The 14797-nt window shown below is 40.6% G+C and overlaps 2 protein-coding genes across 3 annotated transcripts; one reads left to right on the top strand and one right to left on the bottom strand.

The window, feature by feature from the left end:
- Positions 1 to 2200: 2200 nt before the first annotated feature.
- On the bottom strand, positions 2201 to 5579 carry LOC110857133. Its single transcript, XM_022105737.1, has 2 exons — positions 4877 to 5579; positions 2201 to 4761 (listed from the first exon to the last, which is right to left on the bottom strand). Exons 1-2 carry the CDS (start codon positions 5577 to 5579, stop codon positions 2201 to 2203), a joined length of 3264 nt encoding a protein of 1087 aa, XP_021961429.1.
- A 5444-nt stretch (positions 5580 to 11023) lies between these two features.
- On the top strand, positions 11024 to 14337 carry LOC118437979. Of its 2 annotated transcripts, none has more exons than XM_035857589.1 (3): positions 11024 to 11303; positions 11379 to 11453; positions 11531 to 14337. In XM_035857589.1, exon 3 carries the CDS (start codon positions 12104 to 12106, stop codon positions 13823 to 13825), a length of 1722 nt encoding a protein of 573 aa, XP_035713482.1. In that variant the 5' UTR covers positions 11024 to 11303; positions 11379 to 11453; positions 11531 to 12103; the 3' UTR covers positions 13826 to 14337. The 2 variants fall into 2 exon arrangements, with proteins under 2 accessions (XP_035713482.1, XP_035713481.1); XM_035857588.1 differs by having other exon boundaries at positions 11024 to 11307.
- The last annotated feature ends 460 nt before the right edge of the window (positions 14338 to 14797 follow it).

The following is a 14797-nucleotide window of genomic DNA, read 5'->3' as shown; positions in this document are numbered from 1 at the left end:
CCAATCAGTTTGTTATCAAGTCGGACAGAATGATACCTGAAAACATCCTACAGGAAAATATGTTAACATATTTTTCAGATACAAGTGAAAAGTTCCCCACAGTTAGCTTTGAGGAGGTTGAGAAAGCTATCACAGAGAATGCTAAAGATAGCCCTTCAGATTTATATGTACCACTTAAAATTATCAAACGTTGTAAAGACACGGTTGCGTTACAATTAACAATATTTTTTAATATGCTACTTAATTTTTGTATAGTGCCACAATCGTTCCGCTCAACAGTTGTTGTTCCCATTTACAAGGGGAAGGGGAAGAAATTGGATCCTTCCAGTTATCGCCCAATCTCCATGATAAATGTGTATTGCAAGATTTTCGAGCGATTACTGTATACACGATTATGTGACAGGATCGACGCCAAATTATGTAATCAACAGCATGGCTGTAGAATAAAGCGCTCGTGTCAAACTGCACTTTCCGACTTCACGAATTATGTTTATTCCGCACTCGATAAAAAGAATGGGTATTGTGTTGCTATTTACTATGATGCGCGCTCTGCGTTCGATAGCCTCGATAGATCTATGCTTATCAATAAGCTAATGCAACAATTTAATGTACACCCGAATTATATCAGTCTGTTATATAACTATATGAATCAAAGAGTGTTCAAATTTAAAGTAGGTCATAAATATTATGATAATCCCACGGGTGTGGTCCAAGGAGCGGCCGGGAGCGGTTTGTATTATTCTGCGTACCAGAATGACATCTGTAAAGTTATAACAATCCCGTTCCTTTTGTATGTAGATGACTTAGTTATATACTTAGCTGGTAATGACCTTGAATTATTAATGAAAGCAATGACTGAGCAAGCAAATATTGTTCAAGAGTGGTATAGTATGAATAACCTAAGTGTTAACTATTCGAAAACCAAATTTCAAATCTTTAGTAAGCCGCGATGTAATGTACCTTCTTCTTTCTGTAAACCCATAGTGTTAAGTAATGGCGAATCGATTGAGAATGTAAGTGTTTTCAAGTACCTAGGTGTGTACATAGATTCCAGTCTGAGTTTTAGTGATCAATACGAACGTGTAACAAAGAAGGTATCTAATAAGCTCGGGTACTTACACAGCGTTAAACGTCACCTCACTAATAAGGTATTAGCAATAATGGTTAACAGCCATATACATTCAGTCATGGATTTTTGTCTTGACATCTGGGCAATCCATTCTGACGCTCAATTAGACGCAGTTCAACATAAAGTGAACTCGTTTTTAGTGAAATTCCTTTATCCTTCTCTAGCAAAAAAGTATCGATACCGGAAAAACACGCGGTTTAAGATAAATAAGCAATCAATTAATGTGAATGATTTATTAACGCAGTTCAATCTACTGTCAATTAAAGAACGTCGTGACTTATTTTTGTACAAATATGCGTTTAAAAAACTTCTGCACTCTATTAGTTCGTCTTCAGGGAGGCGTACTTGGCCCTTATTGACCGTCCCATCTTATACGTTTGCACAAAAATCGATACATTATCGAGCAGTTAAACTTTGGAACAAACTACCTAGGGATTGGGACCCCAACATGAGTTATGTTAAATTTGTACAATCATGTCGTGAACATATAATTAATAAGCGTGCTGAGGACTATTACTATTATTTATGAAGTAAGTGTTAGAACAATGTAGTTAGATATTAATATGCTTTTTTATATAGTTATAGCATTTTGTGTCATGGTTTGCAAACCAGTTATTGTTAACTGATATCCATTTACACGTGAATAAAAGTTGAAATGAAACCATGTGGTTTGGGGGCGTGAGCTGTCTGCTCATTGGGGCGATATCTCAGTTTGACCTCAGGAACTTTATGATGGCGATGGGGGTGGCTCCGTCTTATTATGCCGAGTCCGAAGTAGGCGTAAATGCACTCGTGCGAAATGATACGCGAAAACTACTTAAATTTGGGCTTACAAACTCAAAACGGAGCTTTATTTTACATAGGGCGATTACTTATAGATTGACTTATATCGACATTAAAATTGAGACCTTAGTTGTTTAAAAATATCGAGAAATATTTAAAAGCTAGCTGTTAGTTTGAAGGTAAGTTTCCTCCTCCTCGGGTCGATCGGGTCTGGATTTCTTTGTTCTTTTCCCTGACTAAACTCCTCTTTCTTGATAACACATCATCTCTTACATTTACATTCACTGGCTAAAATAGTGGCCCGAGTTTACATACGACTTTGTCTTGACTTTTTGCTACACAAGCAAGCAAGCACAAGCACAACAGGGCGACGTAGCGTTTCTCTGTACTTCTCTTGACTGTGACTTGAATAGGCCCGAAGTAGTCCAAACCTGTCATGTTGAATGGATACCCGGGGTTCTCGACGCGAAACTTGGGAAGTTGTCCCATTTCTGGTGGGATTGGTACTGCTCTTCTATTCTTGCAACTTTGGCATCGGCTTTGGGCAGCTCTGACTGCAGTTCGGAGTCCAATAACGTGATATTGTTGTCGAATCTCGTTACAAATTCTTTCTTGACCGTGGTGGCCGCATATTTCATGAAAATACTGCACCAATAGCTTGACATAGGGATGATGACGGCTGAGGATGATCGGTCGTCTCTGGCGGAACGGTAGATTTGCATTTTCTAGTCTTCCTGCTATACGTAATAATCCGTCATCCAACTTTACGCTTAATCCTGTCAGCATATTCTTGCTTGGCAGACTGGTTCCATTTTTCAGTGCTGCTACTTCGTCGGGAAATGATTCCATTTGCGCCACTCGATTCCAATACATTTGTGCTCCACGTAATTCTGAGGGAAATAGCGCTCCCGTTCGTGAAGGTACTTTGCGAATCTTGGCGATGAATCTCAAGATGTACGCTGTGACTCTGATCAGTCGTGTCCACGATGAGATGTTTGATGCGTCAAGGCTGCACTTTCTCTTCTCTTCTATTCGTAGAATTTGCTCCTTTTTCAATTCTAATTCTGCTTCTGCTGTCATCTCATTCTTGCTGGTGCGCTTCTGTGTAGGCCAAAGATTCTCTTCTAATTTCAGGAATTCTGGACCATTTATCCATCTGCTTTGTGATGTCCAATCGCAATGGCTACTCATCCTTGTCAACTCGTCGGCTGGGTTTTCTTTTGTGGAAATCCACCTCCATTGCGAAGCGTCTGTGAGCTCATGGATTTCTCCAATGCGACTTGCAACAAATTGTTGATAGCGTTTTCCGTCCGCTCTGATCCAATTCAGTACCGTTTGACTGTCACTCCAGAATACCGTTTTGTGGATGTCGACATCATGATGATCTTGAATAAATTTGGCTAGGCGTGCTGCTATTACGGCGGCTTGCAGTTCCATACGTGGGATTGTGAGGTGCTTAATTGGGGCGACATTTGCTTTCGCCATGACCAGGGCTGTAGTTACTTGGCTACCGTGTGCGATCCGAAAGTAAGCTACGACTCCAAACGCTTCTTCGCTTCCGTCTCCGAAGATGTGGAGCTGGTTATCTGTCGACCGAGAGAAAGTAGGGCAGTAACATCTCGGTACCTTGAACTCTGTGATACTTTCCAATAGTGTGAGCCACAGTTTCCACGCTTGATGAGTAGACGATGGAATCTCGTCGTCCCATCCTATCTCTGATATCCAAGTTCTTTGCAAAATCATCTTGGCTTTGATTGTCAGTGTGGATAAGAATCCGAGTGGGTCGAATACCGACATAACGAGTGAAAGTATTTCTCTCTTGGTGGGAATGCGTCTTCCTTTCATGACCTCTTCACTGACTTTGAGGTACTTCAGGCAGAAGGTGAAGTTGTCCTCCTCCGGCATCCAGAAGAGTCCTAAAACTCTCTCAATCTGGTCCTCCTTATTGATGTCGAGACTCTCACTTGTCTTTGACTGAAGTTCTGCAGGGATTGCATTCATGACTTCTGGGTTATTCGATAGCCAATTGCAGATATGGAATGACCCTCGGCGGTGGACCTCAAAGATGTCCTTTTGCATTTGAATTGCTTGGGCTTCCGTGTCGTAGCTATCCAATAGGTCGTCCATATAGTGGCGATGAACTATTGCTTTGTAGGCGTCGGGGAATTCTTCTTTGAATTGCTCGGCATTCTTATTTTTGGCTTCTTGGGCGCAGGCTGGTGAGCAGGATGCTCCGAAAATCAGGACGCCCATTTTCATCACGTCGGGATCTCTGTCGCGATCCATTCCTCTCCAGAGAAAGCGTTGAGCACAAGCGTCTTCCTCCCGGATCTTTATTCTGTGGAACATGTCCTTAATGTCCCCTGTGACCCCAATTCTCCTTTGGCGAAACTTGAGCAGAGCGCCGGGTAAGGACACCAATTTGTCTGGTCCTTGCAGGAGGTGATCGTTGAGGCTTCTCCCATATACTTTGGCGGCGGCGTCGAAAACGAAGCGGTACTTCTTGGGTTTCTTGGCGTTGTAGGCCATAAAATGCGGCAGGTAGAAAGTGCGGCTTGTTTCGATTGCGGCTTTTTCTGGCGGCAGGATTTTGGCGAATCCTTTCTCTTGGTACTCTTGAATTCGTTCTACGTACTGGCGTGCAAATTCAGGGTCTTGGTCCATCTTCTTCTCCATGGACTTCAGGCGTTGAAATGCGTAATTCTTGTTGCAGGGAAGTTTCACATCTTCATCTCTCCAGAGCAGTCCGCTCTCCCATCCGTGCGAAACTCGTCGTATTGTCGGATCCATAATGACTTGGGCTTTAATGTCATCTCTTGACCTTGGCTTCTCTAGATTTGGCTTGACACCTACATATTCAGTAGTGAAGAATTGGTTGACTAATTGATGTAGTGGGTCATCAGGTCGATCATTGATATGAAATGCATGATGCGATTTCCTTGGGGGTGAGGCGGTCGGCCCCACTAATGCCCATCCCATTGCTGTGCGAATTGCTGCTGGCTCTCCAACTCTTCCAATCTTTAGGCAGATGCAGCTCGAAGTTGTCCATTCCAACGAGAATAGTTGGGACAACATTTTGATAAGCGAGGATAGGGGTTCCTTCAATGTGCGAGAATCGTTTCAGGGTTTCTGTTGTTAGTGACTGACTTGGCAGATCCAACTTGGGGACTGTTCTCACATTGCGTAATGTGTAAGATTTTCCATCCAATCTTGACACGATTTCGATATCCACTTCATACGAGTTTGGCGTGGTGGTGGTGGATTGGAATCCTTGCACCGTGAGAGGTCGTCTCCTCCCATCCAAATTCAATTGCTGTCGAATTGAGTTGTCTGCTGATGTGAGCGATGCATATCCGTCCAGCACCATGTACATCGGCAACAATTGTCCATCTGTTCGCTTGGCGTAGATTGGAATCACGTTGTAATTGATGTTGCGGTTACTCCGTCCGCTGACTGCACTGAGAGCAACTTCCTGTTCAGACGACTGGTTTCTTTGCTGTTGCGTAATATGGGATGATTCTTCTGAGTTTCTGGCGTTTCTGTTGTGGAGTAATTGACAGTGAGTTTGCTGGCATCCTTCAATCCCGCAGACTCGTTTGCTTCGACATTCGTGCATGCGATGACCCCTGTTGAGACACCCTATGCAGCATCTCTTCTCCTTGACCATGGCCCAGCGTGTGTTCACATCGGCTTCCTTAAATTTGGGACAGTGTCGCTGCCCGTGTGACCCGTTGCAGAAGTGACATTTACGCTCGGTCCCTCTTTGATTTGATTGTGCCTGTCTGGCTTCATTCTTCTCGGTCGTGACCATGACCATTCTTTCGGACTCCTCTCTGGTTGGCTGGCTGCCGTCGGTTGTCGTGATTTGACTTATCACTTGACAATTTCTCTGCAGAGGTTCCGGGGATTGAGCACAGTGCGTAGGCTGCTTCCACCGTAGGCTGTAACCACTTGGCAAGATTTGACAATGAGGGAAATTCCAGTTTCTTCCTCAATTTGAATTTTTCCCATTCCATAGCTTTTTGAGCAGGCAATTTCTTCACAAGTTCGTCCACAAGTGAAGGATTTGATAGTTGCTGTTTTGCACCAAGAGATTTGATCGTGGAGACCAAGTTGTCCATACCGGTTCCGAGCTTCACCCATGATTCATAATTGTCAGTCTTGACATTCTGAATTTGCTGTAGCTTTTGCATCATTGTTTTCATAATGACACCTGGGCGCCCGAATCTCTTCCGTAGTTTGTCGATGGCGATTCTGACTCCTCTGTGGTCGACAAGTAGGCACTGAACGAGTTCCAATGCTTCTCCTCTCAGTGATCGTTGCAGTCGGATCAAGTTTTCTCCCTCCGTGAATTGGCAGTTTGTTGTTGAGCTTTCAAAGGCGAGGATGAAGGCTGGCCATTCTTCTATTTTCCCAGAAAATTGAGACAAGTCTCTTCCTTGAACTTGTCTGGCGAGTATTTTCTGGGACGTGGACTGGGGTTTAATTGTTGCGGACCTGTGGGGATGATGCATGGGGGTTTCGTCATCGGACAATTCTTCTTCCGATTCTGATGTAGAATTTTCAGAATAAAATACTGCATCCACATTTGCTGCCCACTTCTTGGTTGCTTTTTCCTTGTCGATTAAGGCGAAATCCTCAATAGAGCGCTTCCTCTCACTTTCTTCTTCTTCTAGGTCGGCCTTCCGCTTTTCATAAACCGCCCCTTTGATGATCATTTGTTTCATGGATTCGTGTGCTCCAACCATGGGCCATGATAGTCAACCCCTATGCGGATGGGAATATCAAGGCGAAAGATAAGGTCGAAGCCGACAAGGATAAGAAAGATCCCGAATTCACCCAACAAGTCAAAGGACACGTTCATTTACTCCAACTCATGCAGAAATCGACACAAAATGCGCTCAAGGAATTGGAAGATGTAAGAAAATTATTTATTTTCCTGGAATTTTTAATGTCACCAAAATTTTAAGAATATGCCCAACTAATTATTTAAACGGTTTTTAAAATATAGCCCAAAGTAAAAACTGCAAAACTGATCCCGGTGGATGAATATATTCGGGCGCAGAACAAAGATGACTCAATTTCGAAAGCGGAATTACAAGAAGCCGAGGAATCCGGACTGATCGGATTTATTGAAGTTGTCAACAAACCGACGCCCTGGTGGACCTGGTTCACCGTCGTTTCGATCTGCCTTATCGAAGTGACCGTAGGTGCATTGCTGGCATCATTTACAGGTATTGCAACAACAAATCAATGAAATAATTTAATAACGAAACTGTAAACTTAGCAAAGTTGCCAATCTAAAATCTTAACAGTGTTACAAATTAGTTATATTATACGATTTTTTTCAGTACGATGTCTTTTTTTTGCATGATTTTGTGAAAGTGCATGAATTTTTGGGAAACATTTAACGTAACTGTTTTTAAAATAATTTCCATACTTTGTACAATTTACTATAAATTGTTAAAACGTTAACCTATCGAGGCAGCTCTTGCAGTAATAACACTGTAAAACTTGTAAATTATCTAAATTTATAAACGTATACGGAATTTTGCCAATATTTCTGACGGAAATTAGCTTACAATTTTTGTTAACTTGCTCTGATCAAGGCTTCCTTTTTATATTGTAAAATGACTACGTAAAATGCCTCAGTTTATAAACCACACCGCACGTAAAATTACAAACCTGTTAATTAGAGTAGACACACTTATACAATTAGTTAGCTAAATATTCGCACTCTGAGATAGCTCAAAATTTGCGTAATAATGTGTATATCAATAATCCCTACTAATATTATGGACACGCTTTTTTCGAGATAAAATCCAAAAACTGCAATTTTTTAACCTTAACTAAATTGTTCTGTCCTTGCAGGAGGTGTGTTGGGGATGGGTCTCGTCGTCGATGGTATGTTCGACTTAGGCTTTGCGATAAAAGCCGCCATCAACGGGGATTACGTCAGCCTGCAAGAATTCTTTCAAACAAAGCCATCACCATAGGAATAATGGTCGCCACTTGCGGCTTAGGTCTCATAGTGGCAAGATTCAGTGGAAAAATAGCCACATTTGCTGCAAAATGGGGCAACAAATTTTTAGAGACAGACATCGGCTTGGGATTCAAAACCATGTTCGAGGATGGCCAAAGAGTCTGGTCAGGACTGAAAGGAATCGTAAAAACAATTGGCAAAGGTGACAAGGAATTCTTTGAAATGTTGTGGCGCAATATTCGAAACTTAGGCACAGACGCGTGGGATTTAGTGAAACTTTTGGGAATTAAAATCAACAAATTTTGGGAAACCATTAAACCCACGCGCGCTTGGGAATTCCTCGTCTCAGCGAAAAACAAGCTAAAATTACCCGAAGCTCTAAAATACGTTACCGATAGTTTCAAAACAGTTAGAGAATTCCTAGGAAAATTAGCAACTTGGATAAGAACAAGCATTTCGGAACCTTTTATCACACGTGTCACGCCACAAAGCTTGCGCGCACAGCAGGCCGCGTTTACGGTGAAACTTGTCGCGAAGGAGTTTGCACGTCGCGGCGCGCTGGAAGGGCTCGATTGGATACTTAACAGCAAATTGATGCCACTGTTGAAAAGTAAGATTACGACTAAACCTGTTTACATTCATTTACTCAGAATTTATTCATGCCTTATTCAATATATTTTGATCAATAATTTGTTCACAATTTATTTTCAAATTCAAATTAATAATGATTGAATTATTTTTTCCTAATTTTTAAATTGAATGAATAACTATTTTTTGAACAGGTCTGATTGCCAAGGAGTTGAGAAAATATGTCATTGATAGCGTCACCAAAGAGGTCACGGATGGCTGGACGGGTACCTCTATGGGCAGATACTTGGGAAATTACACCTCCAAACAAAGCTACGAGACCGCCCTTAGAAGAATGAAGAACGAAAAATTAATCAAAATCGTACAAGATGAGCTGGTCCTGCAACACCCAACAGTTGAAAAATCACTTATCTCTGCCCTCCTCTCCTGTGCCGATAAAGCCGCGGAAAAACTGAGAATAGAAAAAGATAAGCAAGGACCCGCAGTAAAATTGGCGAAAGTTATTGAAAACTGGGCTCAACTATTCGTCGACTTGTACCGAACGGTCGGCGTTGTGACGAGCATTGTGAAATACACGGACCATCTTTTTTCCCGGTTTCGAACCGAGCTGGACGAAAGCAACCAGCCCGACCCGACGGATGCGTCCTACATTAAAAACCCGGTTGGGAAGACGGAATATGAAAGCGATAAGAAAAAGTTGATTGATGAATTGGCTACTCAAATAGCCGACCAAATGGCGGACATTATCGTGCAAGGAATCATTGTGCCGAAGACGCAGCAAAAAATGTCGGAGATTGTCAGCAATATGAAGGTTTTCAAGAATAAGGATGTCTTGGAGAAATTGGGCGAGATTCAGAAGGGGCTCGGTCATCCGGAAAGATTTCCACAAGCGTCAATCTGGGACATTTACAAGGGTAAGGGTTTCATTTAAATGGCTAAATCAGGTTTTGATAGAGAGTATAAAATTCATTATTTCTTTTTTGCATGGTTTTTTATCCTGTCGCAAAATAGGAGGCAAAAAGTTTTACAAATTGCTAAATAGTTCAATAAAGAGTTCTCAAAGCTAGTAAAACAAAAAAACGGTTATTGTTGTTTAAGAGGAATACAAAACATTTTCTTTAATTTTGACCACACACTCCTATTCTTTTTTACGGTGTGAGTCATAATAGTGCAAATCTAGCGTATTTAATTTGCAAATTGGAAGATTGAAATATTATGAAAATACGTAAAATAATTCATTACAAAGACAAATTTTTATGATTTTGAAATTACAATTACACCTATCTAAATATATAAAATTAACGTTTTTCCAGGCCGTCAAAAGAACCGAGATGCAGAACATGCCGAAACCGTGGAGGAAGGCGTGCACCTCTTGGCACCAGCTTTGTCCACAATGTCGGAAATTGCCGGGCAATCGATCGAAGTTTATAATCAAGCTGATTACGAACTCATCGAAGGAAGCAACCACGAAGAACCAGCTTTGACCATCGTTTCGTGCACGATGGCGCCCGGCCATAGAGAAGAAGAGCCCATCCGAGTCGCCATGTATCGACTAGATTATCGGTCAACGTGGCAATATGTACCTGTCGTGCGGGGAAGCGATGGAGTTTTGCGAATGATTCCTACCCCAATGGCAGACGGGGATAATTTAATGGAATCCGTGGCATTAATGAGCAAAGCGGACTATACGAAGAACTTGATCAATTTGAAATATATCGAGTCTCTGTATTAATTAACTTGGGGGAAATATTTACATTTTTTGTTCAATGATCAATTACTATAAATTACTTTGCATTGTATCCAATAAGCGTATAATTAAGTACACATAGACATCTTCGTAATCTACGTAATTTCTATTTGTAAAAAAATTAAGATAAATTTAAAAAATTAAAATTAATTATGACAACTTAACGTCTATGAGAAAATGTGAACTCTAAATTATGCCATAAACCTGAATTGAGAAAGTTTGAGAGTTCAATCAAAACCTTACAAAATAATTAAAGTGTATGTAAATTTAATAAGAATTAATAAAAGTTCAGTAAAACTAAGACTTTCGTCCAACCGCATTAAGTGTTTAACTTATTACAAAATTAATTAAGTAAGGAAAAGCTGCAATGCATCATATGCATAAATATTTATCTAGATAATTTAGTACAAAGTGCATATGAACATTTATCACTTTCACTTGTCAGACAAAGTATTTAAATGTATCATATTCCAGTCAACTAATCTGATAACACCGGACTAATCTACCTATCTGCTCAAGGAATTGTCCAGACAAGCACAGCGTGCACCCTTTGTCATGCGAACCCATCTCACTACCATTTTCAATAAGGTAACCGCTTTAAAGACGCATAAATAAATGTAGACAAGACTTAATTTCGAGCAACAATGCACCCATAGGTAAAAAAGGTCTTTGTTCTGCTGGCAATGGGGCGAACACTGGGTAAAAATAGTGACTGGATGTATGTATATATTTATTTGTCTAGTAGCGTCCTCAGTTTTCTTAAAATATTCATACCCATCCATTCACTCCCTGACCAAGAAGTGTGCAGCAGCGAAAATAGATACTGAGTTTTAAGAAATATTATACTTACATACAACAAGGAATAAAATCCATGTTTAATCAGAAGACTTCAATCGACTTTTCTATTTTGAACCTTATTTCACGTTTTGCACTTAGTTGAGTGAGTGTACAAAATTTGTGAATATTCATTAATCAAATTTCATTTATAAATCAATAGATTTCTATAAACTCTATAACTTAACATTTAAAAAGACGCCTACAAAGTTACATATTTCGCACGTCTGTTTCTTAATGTATGTAAGTAAATAACGATTTATGAGCATATTGATGTAAGTATTTACTCATAGATACCTTTTGTTTTACCCTAGGAAATTTTAAAACTTTAAAATTACAGTTTCAAGTCACGCCATTGTTTCAAAGTAATTCACAAAAATGATTTTAGAGTAAGTGCAACAATCTCCTTTTTATGTACGTACGATTTCATACATAAATTTACATATTTTTTGAACCCCTCCCCCAGCCCAGTACGCCCAACTTACGATCCCACCACCACCAAAATTGACTTCCCCCCAGGACTCGACACCACATTGGGCATCCTGCTGAAGGAAAAGAGTGCCAAGGAAAACATCAGATCCGAAGCCACAGCCGCGTTGGGGGACACGATTTCAAAATTCGCTTCCCATTTCTCCTCCCGTTTCAACATGTGGGCCATTTTCGACGCGATAAAGACATTCATCACCATGCAGCCCGCTTTCTCCGACCAATTCAATTACACGAACCAACTCGCGCTAATTCTCGACAGGATTTCCCCCGATAAAACTCGTGACGAGAAAGCTGTCAAACTTATCGCCGATTTTAAGGAACACGTCGCCTGCCAAGGTGGCCCAATCGGGCAGGATGTGGCCATTTGGGTGGCTGCAAATGGAGACAAGATAACCCCCATTTGCGCCAAATTCTTGCAAATTGTTCTCGACAAAGTTGGATTTCCAACGCAGCAAAAAAGTTGGGCCAGTGCCATCACAATTTTGCAAAATATAAATTGCATACTTTTACCGAGGGTAATACGTGGCTGTCCGAAGTGGCATCGACCCTGATGAAAGTGGTCCCTTCCGAACTGAAAAATCAAGGTCGAGTCGAATTAGTAACACTGTTCCAATTCTGCATCACCACGGAGCTTGATATGGAAAAATTTCAAGATTTGCTCGAAAAGATTCTTGCAGTGTTGGAAGAGGATGACAAAACTGTGAGGATTTCGATGATAAAATTAATCCTGAAAGCAGTCCATCATTCCTTGTATTCGTCGAAGTTCGTAATTTCGGTCGACCTTTTGAAAATGATGAGGGAAATTAGTCCTACCGTGGCAATTGTAAATTTTACCGGATTGATGATGTCCTATGTGAGGGAGATTTTGCAAAATTGCAAGGATACCGGGTACGTCGCAGAAATGGTGGAAATGCTCAGTTTCGCAGATTTGGAGGGACTCTTCATAGGCGACGTGGTGGACGGCGTGGTTGCCATGACGACCAAGCAACTACATCCGATTGACAATAAAGTGTATGTCGATGTTTTCAAGGAGTTGCGAAAAAATAATGGAAAACTAACCCTGACCGCGAAAAGTGCAGAAAATTTGCTCGAATCAACACAACATGTTATCGAAACCGATAATCTCGACAAATTTGTACAACTACTTTTTCAACTTGTCGAAATTTGCGCCGGATCGGAACAGAATTTTGTGGATGTCGATGTCAAGAATAAATTCGTGTCGGATTTTGGCACCCTGTTCGAAAATCGGATAATCACCGCGGTCGAGGTAGCAGACAAGAAAATCGTACCGCTTCAAATTTTCTGCACTACTTTCACTTCTCATATCCAGCTTGGATTTAACATTGATGGCGAAACCTTCACAAAAATTAATGACTTCCAAGTCAGAGAATCTTCAAACATGGGAAACGATGAGAAAATCTCGTTCCGTGACATGATGTCCGCCACAGTGGAAAAATGGGGCGGATCTCTCTCAACCAATATTGGGCTCGACTTATGGAAAAATCTGCTAAACGATGAACAATTCGATGACAATGGAACCTTGGCGAACGCAGTTTTAATCAATATTCCAATCTCGGACGAAACGTGGGACTTTATTCTGACCGAAATCGTTTGGAAAGAGACGCCATCTCGCGAGGATAACATTTACCGTGCCCTCATCACTTTGGTGAGTAATTCAAAATTCCCGCGCTCTCGGGTCGTCGACGTGGTGAAGCGTCGCTACAACAAGTTAATCCTCCAATTTTTCATTGCTTGGATTAGTGACAAGAAAAATGAAAACATTTCCCCCGAGGTGGACGAAGTTTTCGAGTATGGGTCAAAATATCTAGAGTCGATCAATCAGAGTAAAGAGAAAGATTCTGACAATTTATTAAAGCGGGTGGAGAAGATCGTAGAGTCTGGTTTCCTCCAAGATTCTTCAGCCGAGATTCAATTGTTTTTTGATTTATACGTATCTCTAATCACTAGGGCGAAAGGGGGCACGCTTTCTTCTGTGTACTGGGTGAAATGCATGGTTTGGCAGATAGTCTTCGTTTTTTCAGTGAATATTGAGTTAGGTTCAGAGGCGACAGACAAGGTAAACGTTGAATCCGTCAGGTTGGGGACGAAATTGCTGCTTGATTCCCCAATGCAGAAAGATACCTTGGGGGAGACTGAGTTGACAAATTTTAAGTGGCAGCTGGAACGTTTAAAAGAGGCTGGATGGACGACGGAAGAAATTAAGGGGGATATTGGAAAAGTGCAGGAAAATATGGGGGGATTGTGGGGGTAATCTTGGTCCAAGGTTGATGGGGGACATTCTATATGTTCAATTAAATATGTTTGCAAATCAATAATTGTACTGGGAACAAATTTGCTAAAAAATAATCAGCCCATTTAAATCGTTAAATAATTATTAATTATAATCACTCATAAATCAGGATAAAGTAAACCTAATTGATTTGGGAATGTTTGTAATTGTATTAAGTTTGTTGATGTATGTATGTACATATTTACGTCTTTGCACGTATCCATAATATATCAAATTTAAAAACATTTCTTCAATCTGATTTCTAAAAATTGATACTACAGAGTTCTTTCTACGTATGTATGTACATATGTATGTATCTATTTTATAGTTGGAGATTAAACAGGAAATAAAAATTAATACATTGCATTTGTCGAAATTTTGCCTTTTTTTTCGTGTTCCATACAACTTGGGAAAGATTATCGCTAGAAATGCCTCGGCTGGAAAGTTGGGAGTCTAAACCTGAAAAGAACTTGTAACAAGTAATTTCATAAAAATATGGAACTACTAATCCCTTGAATTTGCATTCTTTAAGTAAAATCGGTGTAGGTATAAGCAAAGAGTGTAGTCATTTATGCATTTAAAACAATAAGAGGGATATTTTTGGTGCATCTAAAAAAGTGATTTCCTTGTCTCTCCCCTTACAGTTGTTGCATTCTCAAGAAATTGGTCACTCTTGACCTGGGAAGTTGTACAGATCCCATCGATTTAGACGGTTTGCTTGAGAGTTAGCATTATTTAAGATAATTCATGATTTTTCATAGATTAAGTGTTAATATTTTATTAAATGTTCGGCATTCACCTGGTTTTCTTACCGGAAGTTCAAGGCATGCAATCCTATCCTTTTGACTCGGACGACTACTGGAAGTGCTACATCATGCAGACATCAACCACATCGTTTCATATGTCTGGAACTTGTGTTATGGGCAGAAGAGATGATCCACTCGCCGTGGTCGA

Source organism: Folsomia candida, unplaced genomic scaffold, assembly GCF_002217175.1.
Source record: "Folsomia candida strain VU population unplaced genomic scaffold, ASM221717v1 Fcan01_Sc018, whole genome shotgun sequence".
In the NCBI taxonomy this organism is placed as follows: domain Eukaryota; kingdom Metazoa; phylum Arthropoda; class Collembola; order Entomobryomorpha; family Isotomidae; genus Folsomia; species Folsomia candida.
The sequence above is the reverse complement of the archived record's forward strand: the minus strand, read 5'-3'. Positions and strand labels throughout refer to the sequence as shown.